Here is a 24,049-nt window from a genome sequence, read left to right as displayed (position 1 = left end):
TGTGGGTGCAGAGAAACATCTAGAAAGTGAATTTAAAAGTAGATGTAAATAAATGTTTATTGACCTTCGTTCTTCCTAGTCTAACAAAACTACAATCATATGCATATGGTTTTTGTTCTCATAAGGTTAAAAGGCGACCAAAATATTATCATTTCACTACAAGTTGTCTTGATTTCTTATGATCACGAATTTTTCACAAGATCTTCAACCGTTTGTGTGGTTTTAAAGTATGATAAGAAAACATATTAGTTATTCTTTGTTCGAGTGCAAAAATTGATAACCTATAAATCCCGTACAATTTTTTTAACCTCCCATATAAGACCTTTAATACAGAGAATTTTCTAGAATGATATTACAATAGGATAAATAAAAGCAAATAAACAAAAACGAAAGATGTTCGGGGCAACAAAAACCGGAGCAAAGTAAATAAATAAAGTGCGTAAGCTGGCTGCCTTCTGCAAATAAACATCTCTGTCGTATAGAAGAAACAATTGGACCACAAAACACACAAACCGCATTGCCTGGCAGGTCTTCTATTGATTGTCTCTATGTGCTTGTTTTATTACATCATTCATACGTGAGAAGATAACTCATAGCCCTTGGACTCTCTATTAAACGTTCAAGCACTTTCAGAAAATTAGCTACCGGACAACTGCTCTTCAGTTTGGACTCCCATCATTGGATGTGAGGCTCATCGGGTTCTCGGATCAAATTTAGCATAGCAGCGGAGCAACTTTCAATTATACTTCACACACTGTGGTAGTATAGGTAGGTTGCAAATATTACTTTTATTTCTTATTTACTTGTTTACTTATGTATGAGTTCCAGATTCATCCAGTATGAAACCGCTTTACACTGGGAATACTAACAGTGGGAGACGGCAAGGTGTTTTTGGTATGCATTCGACTGGTGTATCTTGGATAAGTAGATCTTGGTCAAATTCCCGATAGAACCACAGAACTTCAGGTGCTGAACAAGCATCGGAAGGCAATTGGGAACTAGTTGCGATAAGATCTGGCGAATTCTCATTGAGAGAACTAGAAACAACACTGGAACATGACGGCTTAATGGTAGAGTGCTTACCTATAGTGCAAGGGTCCCTGGTTAGATCTCTGGTCACGCAACTTTTATAGACAACATCGTATTCGTAGGTTTTCTAAGAACTCTCCCGTTTCTTTCTCACATTTTCATTCCACTTAACACGAGAATCTCGTATTTCACAGTCTTTCACTTTCATTAATCAACCGTCTCCTTTAGACTAAAGGGCATAATTGTGGGATGTAAAGCTAGAAATTTCATTTCAGAAATAACATTGATGAAAGCCGATATACACAGCTACAAGCTAGTTGGTTGCCCATAGCCCATTCTGGAATGTAACGCCTGGAAGACTTCATAAGACCTTATAACGCCTGGAAGGATTTATAAAGAACGACTGTTCTGCATTGGATTGGAGTTTAGCGTTCTTTTCAGCGCCGAGGCTATATAAGACGTCGATCTACAAGCTTAAAGTGGAACCCGAACTATCGTAATATGTTCAAATTATTATGTTCTCCCATCGAGAATTGGACTTGGAACTCCGTGTATCAAAGGTCTTGCCTGTTAGGACTGAAGTGGAGAGCTGTAATCACGATTTTTTTTTTTAATCTTTGATATACCACGATGAATTCTGAAATATATAGTTTTACAAATCAGGAAAACAGTATTGAAATGTATATACCACTTTCTTCTGATATACTCTCCTGTATTCTTATCGTGGTATACCTAAATCCCTTTTTGACTACACTACAGGACACAAATATTTTCTCAAACTTCGGTAATATACGTATAAAGGCACGGTGGCTTAATGATAAAATGTTCACTTTTGGTCCAAAAGGCCCCTGGTTTGATTCCTTTTCACGTGGATTTATATAGTATTCGTGAGTTTTCTCGAAGCTTTTCTGTTGCCTCTCACGTTTTCATTCCACCAACTCTGTCATAATATTTCACTTTCATTAATCAGGCGTTTCCTTTAGCCTAAAAGGATAATCTTGGGAAATCCACATCGTTTGTGCCGTGGTGGTTCAGTGGTAGAGTGCTCACCTCTGGTGCGCGGGGTCTCTGGTTCGATCTCAGCTCGAACCAAGTGGACTTTGTGGTAGATAAACACCGTGTACATGGGTTTTCTCGGGATTCTCCAGTTTCCTCCCATTTTATTCATTTCATCATTGACTTCATTTCTTGTCATCACCGGCTCCTTTAGCCTAGCCGGTATAAACCGTGGGACGTAAAACTAAAAGATTTCATTTCATTTCACATCATTTCATTTTTACTCTACGTAAAGGACATTTGAGACTCCAGTGGCACATTAATATGCGTACAAAAAGCGAAACATGCGTATGCAGTAAATCATATTTCATTACACATTAAGGTATTTTAAATCTCCATTTAACGCGAGGGATGATAAAACTGTTTCAAATAAAGTTTAAATGGAAGACATGAAATTACACACTCCATCATACACACAAAAAGATACCTCTGGGCAAACCTAGAAAAAAAAACTGGAGAGTATCCCTAATTGTGACTGGATTGGCTTGCCCCAGGATGAAACCCAATGGTAATACTTTGCTTCTGCGGCGATTAACCTTGGAGTTTCTTAATTTGCTGCTTCCAAAAGATTTTTTTTTCAGTCTCTTTCCTAATGAGATGAAACCAGGGCAACGGACCTATCTATAGCAATGTAGTTTAGTGACTCTTTTCTTGTGTCTGTATGACAACATCAACCATTTACATGATGAATCAAGGTCATGGTAATTCATTTTTATTTCTTTTATTTGTCTGGTTCATTAGCTTACAAAACACGTTCAATGACACGTTAAGTGTGGGAGAAGACTCTAATGATAGAATAATGGTAGTTTATGTTTAATACACTTATGACGTATTTAAAAATATTTTTCATCGTTCTAAGCAGTACTTCAATTTTTTTCTGTTTAAGTAGCTGACTACTGATCCGTCTTATCTGCTTGTTATTACAAGTCAAACCACTGTGAAATTTTTAATTATTTAAAATAGTCACATCCAGGAAACAAAATAAGACACTAATATAAAGATGATATCAATTAATAATCAATCGATATATGATCAAATCAATGTGTGTAAAGGTTTACTTTCTCTTCCTTTTTTCTTTCTTTTGATAAATGAAAGAAAAGTTTTGCAGAACCATTTCATAACCCGGGTGTTTATGTGCTGTTATGTAAGCCCGCAACACAGAAACGTAATGCTGGTTGCGTATAGGCCAGGTGTTATTAGCGAGCCTAAAATGCGGCTTTGTAGGCGATTAGATGTGGTGCAAATCTATACATGTACGAAGTCTGGTAGCTCTAAAGCACTCCTTCCTGTGCGACAAACTGATGACACAGAAACACATACATTAGGACGTCGATAATCCGAACATAAAAAATCCGAACGCAGTCCCTAGAAGCTTGTTACATTTTGTTTTAGTGCTAGCGATAAACAAAAAATAGAGTTGTCCGTCGGCATCGTGTGTGAAGTCAGTGTTTTTACAAAAGCTCATATATATTTTTATTTTTATTTTCCCTTAGGCCTATACAAGTTAACTTTAAGTGTGAGTCACAAGAACAGCAGTTTCTTCAGAAACATTAAATGTAAGTAGCCTTATGTACGGTATTGTATTACTGTACGTACTGTAACCACTGTATCGATAAAAGAGCATACAGTACAGTATATTTAAGCCTAAATGGCATTTTTCTTGGTCATTTTCGAAAATCCGAACGATTTGAAAATCCGAACTACTGTGGTTCCAGTTAGTTCGGATTTTCGACTTCCTACTGTACATTATTTATTATTATTATTATTATTACTATTATTATTATTATTATTATTATTATTATTATTATTATTATTATTATTATTATTATTATTATTATTATTATTATTATTATTATTATTATTATTAAAGATAAACAAAATAGAATGCAACTAAATTTCCTTCTTTATAACTTATGTACCTTGGCTAAATCCAAGCTCAGCGTTATCAATCATTATTTGAAAGATAAGATATAACTGTCCGGGGAAAATATTTCTTTATACTGATCATTTTAACAAATCGAGACATTGATACAGTGACTGCCAAATGCCTGTAATAATGATTTCTGGCAGAAAATCAGCTCTTCACCTCAGATTTTGTCAATCCTAACCCAGTTTAAAAAAAAAAAGGATTCTTCTACCATAAGAGACAAAACGGTCAAAATACAAATAACCCTCTGAGAGTCAACCCTTTTCTTAAACTTAAACCCAAATTCTTTCTCTAATTTTATTTTAAATTTTAGTATTTTCCCCCCTTCATTTTTGTTAAACCTTTATTTGGCATTGTTGCTCTCGAGCAACATCGAATTCTATTGCGTTATCTACAGGTATTATAAATTTAGTGACCATTTAATTGGCATTATCGTTTTCATACAACGTTCATATACAGTACATGATTTGCGGGTCGCTTGTTTAGATATTTCTAATTTTCATCAACAGGGGACAGACAAACTTAGTATTGTAGAAACTTTATCTCGTACGTTCCGCGAAAGTTCCTTTTTTTATTTTTTTTTTTTATTTGTGGTTTCTTGTTCTGTAGGAAGATATTTCAACAAAACTGTTCCTAATTATGAAAGTATTCTTATGATATTTGACCATATTAGGGCAATGCTGCTCAGTAGCAAAACATAACAGCTATTTTATGGCAATGTTGCTTTGAAATAAACATTCTCTATTTTGTAACCGAAATACAAAAGCACTTTAAAAATTACGAGATTATGATCAGAAAGACATGGTTCAACCATAAAAAGCAAATTAAATATTTTAATGGTAATGATATCAATGCTTGCCAATTAAAGGGTTAAGGAATTTGGTTTACCACAACTCCTTTATATATTGTATTTACTCTGTCTGTCCATGTGTATTCGTCCAGGAGACACAAGATCTCAAGAACTACTTCATGGGTTATCATCAGTTTTGGTGAGGATGTAAGATGTCAGAAGTTACGAATAGAGTTTGTTGCTGGAGGTGATATTCAAACCGGAAGTGCTAGAAATCCACTACAATCCACATTCCGGTTTTAATATTGATCTAAATATAGCAAAAAAAAAAAGATTAGCAATATCGAGAAGTGTTTCTTTTATGGGAAATGGCTGGGAATCAATTTAGCGCTGTGAAAATAGATGCGATCTTCTCCTTTAACCCTCTATTAAAATCAGAAGTGGGGCATGGTGACCTAGTGGTAGAGCGCTTACTCTGGTATGTGGGGTCCCTGGTTCGATCTCCGAGCAAGTAAGTTTGTGGTGGACAACATCGTGGGTCCGTCGGTTTTCTCGGAGTACTCCTGTTTCCTCTTACTTTCTCATTCCACCAATTTTTCCATCATCATTCATTTGCTTTAATCATGGTCTCTCTTAGCCTAAAAGGGATAAACGTGGGACGTTAAACTGAAATATTTCACTTCTCAAATTTAAAGAGACAGAAATCAATCACTTTCGGTTTTAACCAATACCGAGGTATACTGATAATTATACCGAGGTAGAGTAAAACTGGTAACAGATAGCAAAGAAGCTGATTTCTGTAATCAATTGAGCGTTCCAAGAATATACTACATCGTCACTCTAATCTCTCTATCAAAACCGGAACTAAAAGAAATCTACAACCACTTCAGATTTCAATATGAGAAAATATCACACAATGCAAACCAAACTTCTTCACGTGCTGTACATGTGACACTGTTACTTATTATCTCTATCTATCCTGTCTACCATTTTTTTTAAAGCATCATTTCTTGTTTCGAGTACGAGTAAATCTTACATCTTTGATTTCACGTTGTACGCTTGTAATTTCAATCTCTTACTAGAAGTGTCATTAAACTATATCATTGAAAGCACACTCTGAAATGGAAGATTGAATGACGTAAGTTACTTTTACTTAAACAAATGCACAGACATTTTAAGTGGCTTTACTACAGTTCCTACCAGTTATTTGTTTACTTAAGTGTACTTTATTATTATTATTATTATTATTATTATTATTATTATTATTATTATTATTATTATTATTATTATTATTATTATTATTATTATTACAATAACAACAACACGACAATTTTCGAGAGTATGTCATATAGAATAAAAGCAATAAAACAAAATAAAATAATAGTTTATATCTCCTAGTATCAGTAATGGTTTTTGAGGGTGAAATTTTATCGCTACAACCTAAGGGAGGGGCTTTCCTACTGTACTAACTTTTATATTCTTATTATTCGGTAAGTTTCATCCCTACAATAGAAATATTTTTTTTTTAATTTTTATTGATGTGACTTCCCTCAACAGTCGCCACTGCATACAATATGTGTGATATTATTTCATCCATTCTCGTATTAATCATTTCGTACCAGTATCTTTCTTTAAAAGAAAAGGAAAGTAGCTAAACAAGATATTACAATAAAACATTATTTTGCTATTAAAATATGCATTATACAACTACACATAAGGCTCAGATATTATTCTAATGCTCTCAAATTGCCATATGATTAATAAGAAATGCATCGTCAACTATTTAACAAACGCTCATAAAGTGTCATTTTTTTATTATTTCTTTAAACAATAAAACTTGAAAGATCCTATTCATGCACGTGAGAAGTAGGTCTTTTTTTTTTCTTATTTATATATATAATAATAATCTCAGTAATGAATGTTACTGTAGTCGAATGCAAGCGAATTGACACGATTCTGGATAAGTTTCTTGTCATTTTTCTTCTTTCTCTTTTATTAGCTGTGCAAGACTTAGTTTATAATCCAGCAGCTAGGAAAGTCCTGTTGGGAGTTTGAGAGCCAGAAGGTTTGTTTGTTTTACCGAGTTCTACTATCTTTAGTGTTTTTAAAAAAATTGGTCACATGTTCTGAATCATGGTCATTATTGCACAATGGCCGCCATCTTGAATAATCCTTTCGTATTCACTACATTTCTCTTAAATACATCTAGCTCAAGCTGTAATTGTCGCAAAGTTATCAGTTATACCTCGTTCGATTTGCAATAGTATAGGCTTTTAGGTAACGCTATTCACTTGTCAGTAATACACACAAGAGGGAAGTAAAGGAGGGAAATTTTGAAAATTTCCCTCAAAATTTTCCCTTTTACTGATTTTTTGCTATTGTTATATGGCAACGCTGGGTTCTAGGCAAGAAAGAAAAATTACATACATTTCCTGTAATGTGATAAATATATGCTGAAAGTTTTGTCTTGATTGGTTCGCTAGCAGAGGAGTAATAAAATATTTTGTATTTTATGATTTTGGTCGCTCTAACAATCTTTGGATTTAATGAAAGTACTTTTGTCATATAGAAAGACCTCCAGCTCAGACTGTAATTGCCGCAGAGATATCAAGATCTACTTTTAATGATATAGGCCTTTAGGTGGCTTGCCAGAAGTGCGTATGGGAAGGATCAAAAATGTGGAAAATACGCTTAAAAATTTATATTTTTCTCTGTAGCACAGTAAATACAAGAGGAAATTTCTTGGTGCGTATGTTGGCAGCACTGTTGGAGTCTTGACTATGACCAAAAGTCGAGGTTAACGTCGAAGCCGTCAATAAAGCGAAGATTAATGCTTTAAAGGTAAGTGATTCAGGATTTTCTTCCTATGCTGCAGTTATGATGATGTACTATGCTGCAGTTATGATGATGTTCTACGTCAAGATCAAATGCTAGCAAACAGGACTATTATTAGGGCTAAAGAACACCGTGTTCTCATACCTCCATCAATAAAACCCAACATTCCTGTTCGAGGTGCTATGGACAATTTCGACAGAGAAGAAGCTACATTTTCAGGAATGCATGGAACACACGACACAGTACTTGTCTTGTTTCAAGACCATCATCTGAATGATAAACGTAACGTCTCGTTAGAAGAACCTGATAGTCCAGAGAGATGCCTGGGAACGTTTGGCATTGATGTCACTTCACGAACTCTCATTAAAGATATAGATGCCCAAAAACTATTGTACTACACAAAGCCAAAAACAAGGTGCAGTATCCTCAGTACTTTTGTTCCTAGCAATGACCTAATTACAGCAAATGAAATAAAACAGCCAGGCAGAAATTTAGATCTCATAGGGTTTCTTTCAAGATTTTTTAAAAAAAAATCCAACGTACCTCAATTAGATTTCCCTCAAGAAGTTGAGATTCCCTCTAGAAACGCTTTTATGAGTGTACTATCTGAACATCCATCTTACAGGACCATTACGGGATATACTCCAATACTACCCTATCCTGTAACTCAGTATGACTCTATTTATACAACAATGTGTAATTTCCAAGATACCTTGCACCAGTTAAATGTCGAAGAGAGTTCACTGTGGTGTGACGAAGGCGTATATCATATAGCTAAAGAAATTCAGCTTCTTCAACCCGAAAAGTTTTCCAACATATTTCTTGGCCTTGGAGGATTTCATCTTCAGAAAGTCGTGCTTGCATGTATTGGTCTATATCTCAAGAGCAGTGGAGCTTTGGAAATTCTTGTTCAGACTGAAACCATGGGTCCACACACTGCTGAAAGCGCTTTAAAAGGAAACCACTATAGCAGGGGAGTTAGAGCAATAGGAATGCTTTGAGAAGTAATGGAAACACTGGAGTGGAAGGTGTTCATGGAACAGATTAACATAACTAAATACTCCGAATTGTTCTCAATAGTAAAACGCATACAGTTATCAGTGTATAAAGAACAAAGTTTATCTAAAGAAACTAAATGTGCTATCGAAAACCTGAGTGCCATCAGAATGGACTTTGAGAAATTTAGAGAAAGTGGAGCACAAAAAAGTGAAATGTTTGCTTATTGGGATCAGTTTGTCTCCACACTTGCTCCTCTTCTCCGAGACTTAATTCGAGCGGACAGAGAAAATTACTGGGACTTGCATGTGTGCAGCCTTAAAGAGTGTTTGCCACTTTCTTCTCATTTGACAGAACAAATTATGCACAGTGGTGTACTCTATATTACCACGATTGCTTAAAACTAGAACAAGAACATCCTCTGATCTATAATGAGTTTAAGAATGGTCATTTCATAGTTCAACACAGTAACAATAGATTTAGCAGCGTTGCATTGGATCAAGCACTAGAGCAACACTACAATAAGCTAGCCAAGGGATCTGGAGGCATAATCGGAGTAACCAGACGAAAAGAAGCCGTGACAAAACACGACCTTATCAAACATGAGAAAGCAAATATAACATACTTTTTGAGACTGTTTTGTGGCCTTAATGAAGACGATAAATATGCTCTTCATCATGAGTTTTCGAAGTCTTTAACAATTCAAGAGCAGCAAAATATTTCAGAGATAACTCTTGTGCTTGAGAGAGGAAATCCCTTTTGGAAAGTTGATAGTTGTGGAATTTCTAACATTATAAGTGGAACAAAAATTGATAAAGTAATAGCTGAGTACTTACTCTCTATACAAGGAAAAGGAGAACTAGCTACAGAAACTTCGTTCAAGAAAGGCTTATTGACAAATCCAAAGGTATTCTAGATACCATACATAAACAATTTCCAAAGACAAAGAAACACATATCTGCAACCAAGACGGCACTCCAAGAAACAAATAATGCTATTCGGTTCATAGAAATAGCATGTTCAAGAAATTTCGATATTGAGACAGTACTAAAATACGAGCTTACATCTACATCGTAAGAAAGTAGATAAAGCACAACTCAGCAAAGAAATTGAAAAATACTTTTTAAATAAGAATGATGTAGTTAGTCATCTACCAACGCAGGAAACGAGAGCAGCAATGGTGATTGACTTTATGGTGTACGCGCAAAAAGTCTATGTCAAACGACTTATGTGTAAGACGTTTGGAGACTACTTTGACTATTTGGAAAATATTTTTAAAACTCTCCGAAGGTTGTTTGCGCACTGACATAGTGTTTGACTTGTATCAAGATAAAAGTATCAAAAACTGGGAGCGACTGAGGCGACAAAAAAATGTTGATCCTATATTCTTTCTATGTGATTCCTAGTAACCCAAATGCACCCCTTCCTGTCAACATGGATACTTTTTGGGCTTCAAGTCAGAAAAAAGAGCATTTTTGCAAGAACTCTTCATTGAGTGGATTGTCGATCAAGGAAATTCTATAAAATCTTCGTATTTGGGAAGAGGTCACAAACATAACCCAAAGCTATGCCTGAAATTGACCGAAGGATCTGTTAGTACCAGATCTTTTTACTGTGAATGTGAGAAAGCTGATGATAGAATCATGAAACACATCCAACACATGGTCGAAACTGATTCCATTGAAAGAGTTATGATTGCCTCAGTAGATACAGATGTTATGATTTTCGCACTATATCATTTCAAAAAGAGTTATAAAAAATGTGGCCTGAAAGAACTGTGGGTTGTCTAAGACACACGACCCATGACCATCTATGAGATACATACCACTTCACAAAATGACGGAGAACATGGACGACACACTTTTATATGTTCTTCCTGCTGTTCACAGTTTAACTGGTTGCGATACCACAGGTAAGGTTGGGACAAAACTTATGGCACTTAAAACAGTAATGACATCAGGAACCCTGTTGAAAAATTTTGGGGTTGCTCCCTTGGATGAAGGAATGATACAAAATGCCGAGCTTTTTATCGCAAAAGTACTTGGTTCATCAAAAACAAACTGTGATATGGTACGATTTGAACAATACCACAAAGCAAAAGCTATCAACTTTTTCAACTATGTCCACCATCATCAAAGATAGTCTTTCATATACAGCGTGCATATCTTCAGTGCTACATATGGATGACTGTGCTGGATGAAGCCCAACCACTGAATCCACTAGAGTATGGTTACATAGAAGAAGCAGGAAATCTTAAGCCAATGGTAACGACTGGATATTTCAGACCTCCTGAATTTCTCTCTCCTTGTATGTGCAAGACATGTGTAGAAGTTAATGTTTGTCCTTGCAGAGTGAAACAAATACCGTGTTGTCCATTCTGTAAATGTAAAGTGAAGAATATGTGTGTAAATGTGGGATGAAAGTGTCAGTTTATCAGATATTTGTGGACTGTTATGTAAGAAGAAGAATAAATTGCTGTTTGAAAATATCACTTGATATCAAATTTGGAACACATTTTTTAATTACGAAACATGAAATGTTACGATTTTTTTAAAAAAAATCTATGTCTTCACTTGTGAATTAAATATTGGGTATTAATGTTTAGAGAATTTCTAGTAGTTCCACTCCACTTCTATCTTTTAGTGTTTCCACATCATTAAAGGAAAATATTTCGTATGAATTTTATTTTTATTTCCCTTATACTTCCTTGTCATAAGTTATAATGGCACATATGTTAGATTAATGCACACCATTTATTACTCCAATCAAACGAATTATAAAACGAAGTATTATTTGTACCTCTGCGGCAATTACAGTCTGAGCTGGGGGTCTTTCTATGTGACAAAAGTACTTTCATTAAATCCAAAGATTGTATTTTATGATTTAGGTCGCTCTAACAAAATATTTTATTACTCCTCTGCTAGTGAACCAATCAAGACAAAACTTTCAGCATATATTTATCACATTACAGGAAATGTATGTAATTTTTCTTTCTTGCCTAGAACTCAGCGTTGCCATATAACAATAGCAAAAATCAGTAAAAGGGAAATTTTGAGGGAAATTTTCAAAATTTCCCCGTTTTACTTCCCTCTTGTGTGTATTACTGACAAGTAAATAAAGTCACCTAAAAGCCTATACTATTGCAAATCGAACGAAGTATAACTGATAACTTTGCGACAATTACAGCTTGAGCTAGATGTATTTAAGAAAAATGTAGTGAATACGAAAGGAATATTCAAGATGGCGGCCATTGCACAATAATGACCATGATTCAGAACATGTGACCAATTTTTTTTAAAACACTAAAGATAGTAGAACTCGGTAAAACAAACAAACCTTCTGGCTCTCAAACTCCCAACAGGACTCTCCTAGCTGCTAGACTATTAGTGCATTGCATTCTCTCTTTCTGTTTTTTAAAATCAAGAAATTCTTATCGTTTCTATGATTTTAAACAACGTATTGTGCTGTACTTACATTCTTTCACGATATAAAACCAATAGTTCACCAAAGCCATGACACGTTATAATATCTGAAAGTGCTGTAATAATATTTCATCTAGCTTGTTAAGGTGCGTGTGTATGTGTGCTTGTGTGATTTCAGTTTATATGTAAGGTTCAGATACTATAGTGTAGTGTGTACGTAGTGCATACCGTTAGTGCATACTCAGCAACACTTATTCATTGTCATGGCTATTCGTATCCTGAGGTAAGAATTTACCTAACCACATTGAAATCTATAAGTCCTTTCATCACTATTTAGTTTACCTAAAAATGAATTAAATGTTCTCTTGCGAATATTTTTGGTTCGTTTTATGTCACTGTTGGCCGAAAAGTGCATTTCTTGTTAAACATACCTCATAAAAGATGTCCCCAGTAACCTTTAAGATCAGTGACGGGCAAACTTTTTTACAAGGGGGTCAAAGAAAAAATAATAAAAATCTTTAGCAGAGTCAGTATAATTTATGAAAAACAACTATGGTACGTTTTACAAAATTTTTCTAATAGTGAGCTCTATCAATTATTGAAGTTTATTATAATCTGGTTCGAATTGGCACGCATTGATTCTCAAAGGTAAAATTAAATTCTCATCTGTCAGTTCTGTTTCCAAGTAACCCTATAATTCTTTTCATTCGTGAGGTTTGGTATTATGTCGCGAGGCAGATAGAATGTTTCAAGAGCCTGCATCTGGCCCACGGGTCGTAGTTTGCCGATTACTGCTCTAGCTAATGAAGTTGTTGATGGATGTAATTATTGAAATGAAACGAAACTTCTAGTTTTGAATTACACACATAAATGTCCTGTAAGCTCAAGGAAACGGGTGCTTAGTGAAAATGAATGGTTATAAAAGAATTATTGGAATTAGAATATGGGAGGAAAGGATAGCATTTAGAGAACCCCACGGACACAATGTTGTTAATAAACTCACATATTCTGGGATCACATTTACGACTCTCCTCCGCATACCTTCCACACTGGAGATTGAACCCAGTAAATGCTCTATCAACTGTGCTAACGGGGCTCCTCATAAAAGGAAACAATTACACGACATAACGGGCGGAACATGTGGGAAACGATTAAGAAGAACATTTTACCCCAAAGGATCATTATTATCCACCTTCCCCTAACTCTTTTCTCACATTATTTGCCTTCCACGTGCTCTCATGTAGTTTAATGTAATGGTTCCCAAACTTTTGTGGCTGACGACACATTTTACTGAACGCCCACGGCGCCGTGACACACTTCTTTGATTTTTCATTAATAACAATACACATTACTAGCGTCAATTACCTACTTCGCTGGGTTAAAATAAAAAAAATAATATGTTCCGTTAATGTCACTTTTTGCTATTACTGAAGCGTTCTCTGATAGACGATGTTTTTTTGGCTTACAAATTAAATATTACTATAGAGGGCTAGGATTTAAACAGCATCGGAAGTGTGACTGTTCATCTCAGCGACCCCGAAAACTATGAATTCGGCACTAATATCGGTCATTTTCGATCATTTTATATATTTCCTCCTCCCCTCCTCTGAGTTGCACCGTCAAAGTGAAATTAAAAAAAAAAAAAAAAAAACACCCAAGGCCCGAACATCTATGTTGAAAATTTGATCAAGATCGGCCACGTGGTTCAAGAGTTATTAAGTCACAAACATAGTCACTATCATACAATAACACACTGAGCAAGGCTATGTGATAATATATATATAAACAGTATCATGTAACAGTTTCAACACAATAACTGTGTCTTCATCAGACTTCCACTCCTTCTCCAGAGATAAAATGCAAATTTTCGTTAATTTATCTATTTAAATGTCACGCTATCTTTTGTCCTTAATTTGATTTCAGTGTAGATCGTATAAGATCTATAAAAGTCATCAGATATTGGCGAGACTTAGTGCAGAGATAGGAACACTTTGACTTGCTTTAGTATACTATGTAAAATATTTTCCTGAACAAACTTGATTTCAGAGTTAAATTTTATCGCCCACCAGAAATAACAAAGAAGGTATCAATTAATAAAATCAGTGATGTGCGAACTTCTGCAATAGAAAAACTTATTTACTGGTATTCTTATGATAAAGTGAAAAAATATACAACTGGATCGCAGATCGAATGGATCTCCGGCTTACCGGCCTTATGAATTTAAATCGAACTACTCTTATGAAAATGAAGTGATATCTTTAAATTTTACGTCCCACGATTATGCCGGCTAGGTTAAACGAGACGGTGATGATGAGAAATGAATAAAAATGGTAAAATGAAGAAAGTGAGAGAAAACGGGAGAACTCCGAAAAAACCCATGCACATGGTATTTGTCCACCACAAAGCTACTTGGTCGAAACTGGGATCGAACCAAGGACCCTATGCTCCAAAAGGAACCACACTTATGAATTTAAATTTGTACTTAAATATTTGTACTTAATATTTAGATTCTGCTAGTAAGAAAAGTTCGTTAGCTCTAATGACCGAGATCCTTTTCTCTATCTCTAGCTTTGTTGAAGAAACCAGGAGCGTACGCAGAATTTCATCGTGTGAGAATTCAAATTTCCAAATTCATATCGTTTCAGAATTTTTGTACACAAATCTTACTATGGTAAAAGTTCATTTTTTTTCATAAAGTCTTGTTCAACGGAGGTGTTAAAACCTGGGTCTCCTTTGCGTACACCACTGTGTGAAACAAGCTGAGGCACATCGTTCTATAATAAATAAAAATGCTTTCATGTTTTATAAACTTTTGCAGGCTCACCTCCAAAATTTTTTCATTTATTTATTTATTTTACATATAAAGTATCGGGCAAAAATTATGTTAGTACGTGTCAAGAAATTCGGTGTTTCGGAACAAGAATATGAACTAATACTCTACATATAAATATGAAAATGTATTAAACGGCCAAGAGAACCAGAATTGTTAACACGCTTCGCAATGAATAATTTATTGTGACTAGTTTGACCTCAGTACTTTTAAAAATACACTTTCCAAAATCATTTACGAATACCTAAGTTTCTTTTCCCTTTACATAATGGAGAAAAATACTTCTTTTTGCGCACGATATTTTTATTTTCGTTCTTTATTCCTTGGTGATATAGGCTATTTTTTATTTTGCGTTGATTTCAAGTTTTCCCAATATCCCTCAAGAATTCACATGGCAAAGCTTACCATTAAGTTTTACGTCCCACGGTTATGCCGACGAGGCTAAAGGAGACGGTGATGATGAGAAATGATTGAAATGGTGAAATGAAGAAAGTTGGAGGAAATGTGAGAATTCCGAGAAAACCCATGCACACGGGGTTTGTCTATCACAAAGTTCACTTGGCGTGAACTGGGATCAAACCAAGGACTTCATGCACCAGAAATGAATGCTCTATCACTGAGTCATCGTGGTCCTTAAAGGTTATCAAAAAATGACAAGTCGTAAAATAAATAAATAAAAGTAGGGGAGACCGGGGCTGGTTGTCGAACTTTTCATTCTTTATTTTTTTATGAGCAGATGGTGCACTGTATTGCAATGTAATGGAGGTGTACGAACAGACCAATGTTTCCTCTAATAAATTCAATTTTTGTTTTTGTTTTGTTGCTTACAGTTTTCGAGAAAAAAAAATCTTTCTTTTAAAACGGAGTATGCCAACCGACCTCTAGTAAGGGGCTGGTTGGCTGATATTGTGGGGCTAGTTGGCATACTTTTTAAATATAGCAAAATACAAACAAAAATTGGATTTATTAGAAATAAACGTTATTTTTGTAAATTCTATTATATATATTGCAATGAAGTTGCAATATATATGAGTATGCAATATATACTATTTGAGTTTGAAATGACTTTTACTCACAACATTTAAAAGAAATATGAAAAATTCTTTCTTTCATTCTAGCTTGGTTGTCATGACATTGAAAACTACAAGATTATCAAACCACATCAGTTTTAATATGATTTGGTGTAGGTCAATTCTTCATATTATTTCAAAATGTAATTAAAATAACTGAACTATCAAGAAAGGTAGTTTATTTTCCGCTGTTCACAAAGTAGCTAAGAGAAACTAAGATATGTTTTAGCTGAATTATCGAGAAATGCAGTTTATTTCCTACTTTCCACAACGAAAGAAAAAGCAATAGCTAGGACTCTATTTTTGTAACAAAATAGCACATACAAAATATTCTTGATCCTGAGAATTGGGCCTATTCAGAAAATTCATAGTTTGGCATACAGTCTTATCTCAATTTCTAAATTTTGACAGTAATCCAATATGTGCATGCTATTCCGTAACATTGAAGTAAAAGATTGGTAGAACTGTAAACTACATAACAATAAAGCAAACAATGTAACAATAAAAGTAAAATGAAATAAAATTTCACACGAGGTTGTTTGGCGCACTTGCCAACCAACCCCAAATGCTATACGCCAACTAACCACAAGCCCATGTTGTGCAACAAAGTCGTAATTACTCAGCAATTGTTTGGCATTTACGTTTTATTGTTTGAATACCCATAAAAACAAAGTTCAGATCTAACTAATGCTATATTACTTACCGGTACTTCTGTACTCCAAGTAGTGACAATTCTGTGATGTTGTAACGGAGAACTGAAAAAAAAAAAAAAAAAAAAACTTCAGACTGACAAAAATACTCTTTATCTAATAGATGCCATAATCCACAAGTTACAAATTCCATATGAAGGTGGCAGCTGCATCCATAGGTCGCTCTTTAATGACAGCAGCAACAGCTCATTATGTTAATTAACGAAGGAGTTATATGCAGTTCGTAAACCAGCCCCTGCTGCCAACCAGCCCCGGTCTCCCCTATAGACTACTAATTCCGATTCGAGAATCACTGTGTGTATAAAGTAAAGCTTTTATATAAATGGTTTTATAAATGGATACGGAAATATTTATTTCATACTTTTAGTCTAGTTTGTATGATATCGCTACGCCACTAGTGAAAAGAAATGCAGTAAGATTACCAAGGTTTATTCACACATAGGGTACTGTATCTATGTCTTCCTTTGCTATTCTCTATTCGTACCGTGGCCGCGCCCATCCACACTTAGCGTTCCCATGCCATGGCGCTACTACTTTCTAAACTATCTCCGAAGATGTGTAGCAAGAATGAAGACACTCTTAATGGTTCTGGTCAGCTTTATGTCGCTTCAAGCACTCCGAGCAAAGCCGAAGCATTGAGGCTTGTCGACCTGCAATCGGGGTGATTTCTTTTCAAGGCAACATTGTCGGAGCAAGACAGAGGAATAGCATGGGCACAATACGTCATGTGAGAATTAAAAAAGACAAGCCATCCCAATGGATTTGCAAAGTCAAAGATGAAGAGAAACATAGTGGACCGCGTTACGGACGGGACACGGCACCCTATTTGTGAACTAGCCTTTACTTTTCCAAGGTATTTCGTGTAACGCGGAATGAGAGGGTTCTGGTCATGGGCGCCCGAAGAAAATTTTCTAGGGGGGCCATTTCACGGTTGATATATTATGTCTGGTATTTAATATGCGTGGTTTGCTATATTATATATACATTTTCGTGAGTCAGGGGGTAGGACCCCACCCTACCCACCTTCGGGCGTCCATCGTTCTGATGTATCATAATATATGAGGTTAAAATACTATGATTCATCATATAGTCTTTTTTATGAAAGAAAAAAACAAAAACTAGGCCATATGTAGGAAAATAAAACAAGATTTAATCTTTCCGTTATTTGTTGTTTTTGTGATTAATTTTTTTCCGATGTACTGTAAGGTCAACCCCAATATCATTATCAATAAATACTTTGCTCTGAAGATATCTTTTGTTTCATTCTTGCTATGTGTGATCCATCACTCATCCGCGCAAAAAGTCACTTTATATAGTGTTAATTAAACAGTTCAAAGGTTAAAGGCTAAAGGTATAATATATATATATATATATATATATATATATATATATATATATATATATATATATATATATATATATATATGTGTGTGTGTGTGTGTGTGTGTGTGTGTGTGTGTGTGTGTGTATGTATTGGAAAGCAAAAATAGTACATAAATGTTGTGTACTTATTCTGTTTCTTATTAACAAAGAAGGGCATACCTGTAAGTTTTTATGAAGACTTCAAATTTAACTTTTTAGGCTTCCAAACTATGTATAAGAAACGGAAGTCTTCCAAAATGGCTATATTAATCCAACCATCTATCGACAGGTATCAGAGCAAAAATGGTAAATGTCTTTCCAATATAGATTTAGGACCCCAAATATTCATGATTAGTGTCTCTGATAAATTGTAGTAATAAAATCCCGAAGTGCTTTCGAGTTATTAATTAAAATCTGTCATATTTTGCAATGTTATAGGTGTAACTTAATCTTCAAGTATGCCTACTAAATTCTGACTACTAATTCAAAATTACTGGTTTCTGTTAATTAAAATGTCTACTAAGCCTAATTCGATGCCTAACTTCAATTTGTTAACCGTTTTTTAAATTTTATTTATTTCATTTTTTTTTACCTGTCAAGACGATCCTGCGTTGCTACATATACAGGAACCAGGAGCGCCCGAAGAAAATTTTCTAGAAGGGGGCCATATCCATGGTTGCTACATTACGTGTGGTATTTCTGACATTTAATATACGTGGTTTGCTATATTACATATACATTTTCGTGAGAGAGAGGGTGTAACCGAAAATAACTTACCCCAGAGAAGAAAAATTTTCCTTTTCGATGTTTCCAGAAAATTTACTTAATTTCTGATTTTCACCCTCCATTAAATAAGCCTCATTTTGGGGAATAGGAAAAACATTTGAAGGTTCCCTGAAGCATCTTATTAACACCTTAAGTTTAAAATTTGGTCCTCATACAATGAGCTTCCAGGACTCTTGGCGAATGTATATACATCGGGACGGACAAAAATTCAAAAATCAATTCTTTGACGCGAAGAGATCATGAAATGTAAATCCGTGGAAATATCATTTTCTCTCTCTCTCTCTCTAGATTACCATACTTATTTTTTGCTTTATTTTATTTTCAGTATAAAGAATTTGTATATATTTAAGATTTTAAATAATTTAGGAATACAATATTTTTGCGGGTCAAAGTAATTTCGTGTATCGAGTATCGATACATTCGTTTCCGTTCTGAAGAAAGATCAAACAAATGAAAATACAATTCATTTTCACTTGCTCTCATAGTCTCATTTTTAACTATTTCAATTTTTCTTTCTATAGATGTGACAGTAATCCAAGTGGAATGTCACTGACGTAAAAATTTGCAAATGTCTGATAAGTGAAGGAAATAACAAATGGTATCTGTACTATTCTTACATGTTTGTATTTGTACTTTTATTGTTCTTTTTTTTAAATTGTTTACAGGTTTCTGGTGGCATTTACAGCCATGGTTCGCAAAACAATAGACCAAGATTCTACTTCTTCGTCGTCCACGTTGATGAAGGGCAAAAAATTACCACAATGTGTGGCAGCATTTACTGGTACGCTTATTTTCTTTAATAAATGCACTACTATATTTACGTCTATATCTACGTGGTGTTAATGAACACCGTGCCATTAATTTGGGAGGTGATTCTGCATGTCAAAATATGAAAAAGAATAACACTATAAGTGTAAATACAGGGTGTATCAAGGGGGCGCGGTGGCTCAGTGGTAGAGCATTCACCTCGGTGCTTGGGGTCTCTGGTTCGATCCCAGCTCGCGCCGTGTGGACTTTGTGGTGGACAAACACTGTGCTCGTGGGTTTTCTCGGGGTTCTCCCGTTTCCTCCCACTTTCTTCATTCCACCATTTCACTCATTTCTCATTATCACCGTCTCCTTTAGCCTAAGCGGCATAACCGTGGGACGTTAAACTTAAAGATTTCATTTCATTTCATTTTTACAGGGTGTATCAAAACAATACCGACAACGTTTGGGAGGTTATTCCTGACACCAACATAAAACAAAAAAGTATAGACCAACTTGGGTGTACAAATACATACTTTCGGGGTTATAGGCTGCCGAAAACATGAAAAAAAATGAACTTTAAAGGTAGATAGCTCCAACCGTATGGGATCTACCGTAGTCGCGTCGACTTCACTTACTAACTAATATGTGCGCTGTCAAAATTACATGTTTCAGAATCCTGGTACTCACACAACAAATTTTCTAGAGGGAGTTTGGCTACGGGCATATAATTTGAAGTTATCAAAAAACTATCATACCTTTATAAAAATTGTTGTGGAAGTATCGCAGGATTCTGAAACTTGGATATTTGAATAGTGCACATACTAGTTCCTAAGTGAAGTCTTGACCCGACTACGGTAAGTTCCATAGTTTTGGAGCTATGGACCTTTAAAGTTCATTTTTTCAAGCTTTCGGCAGCCTATAACTCCGAAAGGAAGCATTTGTGCACCCAACTTGGTCTATACTTTTTGTCTTATGTTGGTGCCAGGAATCACCTCCCAAACGTTGTCGGTGTTGTTTTGAAATATCTGTATAGGAAAGGGGGGCAAGAGTACGCAAATTTTAATTAAACTTATATATTTTGGTAAAAAATAGTTACAACGGAAAACTTTTACATGGAACACAAAACTTGAATTCTTCTTTACGAAATGTGAACTCAACTTTTATATACGTCTATTCTTAGAGGAAGTAGAACTCATAAAATGAAAACATTCAAATTCGTACTCTTGCCCCTATATGTGGGGCAAGAGTACGAAATCAAAGGGGCAAGAGTACGCACCTAAAAGAGCATTAGCAATTATCACAGATGAAGGTGCTACTCCTTTATATGATGTGCATTGTTCATGCCACCATTCATGGCATCTTGCGCACTTGATCCAGTCTTCTATTGGTGGATCACTGTAAATGATATTGCATAATGGACACTCGTACACTACTTCCTCACTGACCTGAGGAGTTGTAGCTACAACTTCGGTTGTAGCTTTCCTGGTGCAAGATGATGTTTGCCTTTGCTCTTTGGAGGGCGCCGTTTCGAAAGTAAGTTCTGCTTGAAAGGAGAGGATTCAGAATCTCTGATTGACTTCGAGAAGATCAAGATCTAGTGGTTGAGTGCTTGGTAGCAGTTGGAGGAGGACTGACAACCACCAAAGGAGTGCATGGTGTAAATGGTCCACATGGGCCCCTGCTTACCTCCAGTTAAGATCTAGTTTACTGGTTGAAAGTTTGGTAACCGATGAACGAGCAATCAGCAGAGAAGTGTTTGATGTGGATAATCCGCATGAGCTCCTGCTTGCTTCTAGTGAGAATCCAGTGTTACTGGTTGAAGGTTAGGTAACAGATGAATGAGAACGAGCAACCGGCAGAAGAGTATTTGAAGTGGACAGTCCGCATAAGCTCTTGCTTGTTTCTAGTGAGGATCTAGCGTTACTGGTTGAAGGTTTGGTAACAGATGAATGACAACGAGCAACCGGCAGAAGAGTGGTTGAAAAGGACAGTCAGCATGAGCTCTTGCTTGCTTCTAGTGAGGATCTAGCGTTACTGTTTAAAGGTTTGGTAACAGATGGAGGAGGACGAGCAACTGGAAAAGGAGTGTTTGATCTGGATGCACCGCATGGGTCCCTTTTTACTTCCAGTGAATCATCCGATGAACGATTTTGGGCTCTATTCAGGTCTGATGCTTGATTTTTTGCTTCAGGAATGCTTTCTTCAGACCTGGCTTCTACATTTAAGTCTATCACATCCACAATAGAAAGAAGAAAATCATCTTCAGTGAGCACATCTGGATTCAGTAGGACAACTCCAGATTCTTGAAGGTTGGATACCAATGGTTGCAGCGTTGTAGTCATCATCATCATAGGTATTCTGCCTTTATTGGCAGGTCACTTGCCGCAGCTGAGAAGCTTCCATGCTCCACGGTCCTCCGCTAACTTCTTCGTCTTCGCGTATGATCTTTCTGTTTTTATATCATCCATTAATTGTAGTCCCCTTCGCCCCCTCCTTCTCTTTCCCGCCACCATACCCTCTAGGACGTCTCTCATGATACAATATCTTCTTAGGCAATGCCCCAACCAGTTTCTCTTCCTCTTCCTAATAATATCTAAAAGTGTTCTTTTCTCACCCACCATTTCTAACACTCTCTCATTTGTTTTCCGCTCGACCCAACTAATTCTTTCCATTCTTCTTCACACTCGCATTTCGAAGGCTTTCAGTCGATTTTCATCACCTTTACGTAATGTCCACGTTTCCGCCCCATACAGTACAACACTCCACACGAAGCATTTTATGAGTCTTTTTTGTAGTAAGCCTCAGTAAACAAACTCGCAACTTGGAATTATGTGGGATGGATGATTCCTCGTCCATCTATCACACACAGTTGAATACCAGGATTTAACGGGTCAAAAAAGGAGCGATCTAATAGTTTCAAATTATGACTGGGATTTGGTAGTAAACTCAACATCACTATCCTATTTTGCCTGCAGAAATCAATCGCTTCGATTGAAATGTGATTGGTCTGATTGTCAACAAGTAAAAATACCTTTCTCGTAACCGAATTTGATCGCTCATGTTGGTGTAAATAATATAATCATTCTACGAAAAGTTGTGAGTTGATGAACCAGAATTAGATATTCCCACAGAACCTGGCGGCGATCCATCGAATAATTTTTGTTTCATTTGTTTTGTGGGAAATATCTGGGGAATAAAGGAACCAGATGCACTCACCATGAAACAGCTGTTATGTTAACTCCAAAATCACTAGATACAGTTTTATTCACAACTGATTTTTAGTCGACTTTTGGAACTTTATGAGGAACCGTATTTATTCCGGTTTCGTACATGTTGTAGATATCCCGTGGAGAAAAGGTTCTTCATAAATACAAGATCTACAAGACATATAAGACTTACAAGATCTTTTAAACAATTAAAAAAAAAAAACATTCAACTTGTGGCTTGCTAAAACCACGAGCTCTCCCCAGACCAGTCTTTGAAGGCTGTTGCAAAGCAATTGTTAAATGTCTACGACGGAAAGACTCTGTCCAATCTCTTTCTGCCATTCGATTCACACGACTAAAGGATATGGGGCACCTAGTTACGTTCAGCAAAATTGTATGCCATTCTTCTTAGATCTTTTAAAGTTAATTCATAGAAGAATTGATCCAGTAATGTGATATATTACACTAATTCGTTCTCCATTTCTTCGGTAAATAGGCCTACTGGCTTTATTGTACCTAAAGACGTTGGAGATTCTCATTCAAAAAAAGAAAAGAAAAATCTTTAATTCTCCTTATATCAGTAATGGGAATGCATAGGATACAAAAAAAAAATCAGATAATATTTAGACCCTTTATAAAAATATATTTCCAGCTTATTCCATCAGTTACAGAATGCTGTCACCTACAAGGGTAACTTGAAACCTTCTTGACCTATCCTTGATGAAGCTACATATTGTCAAATGTTAGCTTCATATATCTTTATAGGATCCCATACCAATCATTGGACTGATACCGCCTTATGCAGAGTCGTTTTAACGTATGATTACTAAAGGACTGACTACTACAGGAAACATACGGTAGTCGAACTTTTTAGTATGGTACTAATCACGCGTCAGAATGACTCTGCATAAGGCCCATTGAAATTTATTACTGAAGACTTGAAATTTGTTACTGAAATTTATTACTGACATTTAAGATAAAAGAGGACAAAACCTGAATAAAATAAGCAAGCGTAACGTTATTCAATGACTGCAGATGTCACTATCTCACACGTTTATCTGTTTCGAAAACTCAAAAACCACCTTAGATACTGTTATGTAAGGAATGGTATTTAGAATAAAAATTTATCCCTCGTACATAAGAAAATATCAGGATTCTTCAGAATTCTTAACGTTAGAAGCTACATATGGGAACCAGTATTCGTAAAGTTTGCCGTCACTCTCTATTACAACGGAATCTACATTCTTTTTTGATTGTTAGTTCTGAATCAAATTGGATTC

The 24,049-nt window shown here is 35.6% G+C and overlaps 1 protein-coding gene across 1 annotated transcript in view; it reads left to right on the top strand.

Moving 5' to 3' along the window:
* The first annotated feature begins 425 nt into the window (after positions 1-425).
* Positions 426-24,049, top strand: part of LOC145666772 (facilitated trehalose transporter Tret1-like) — a 62,614-nt gene continuing 38,990 nt past the window's right edge. The window contains exons 1-2 of the mRNA XM_081734325.1: positions 426-768; positions 19,479-19,594. Coding sequence (XP_081590451.1) covers positions 19,501-19,594 — 94 coding nt within the window. The 5' untranslated portion in view covers positions 426-768; positions 19,479-19,500. The remainder of the gene's footprint in view (positions 769-19,478; positions 19,595-24,049) is intronic.

This window comes from Thermobia domestica, chromosome 12, assembly GCF_964235325.1.
Source record: "Thermobia domestica chromosome 12, izTheDome1.hap1.1, whole genome shotgun sequence".
In the NCBI taxonomy this organism is placed as follows: domain Eukaryota; kingdom Metazoa; phylum Arthropoda; class Insecta; order Zygentoma; family Lepismatidae; genus Thermobia; species Thermobia domestica.
Note: the sequence above shows the minus strand (reverse complement) of the source record. Positions and strands in the feature narration are given on the sequence as shown.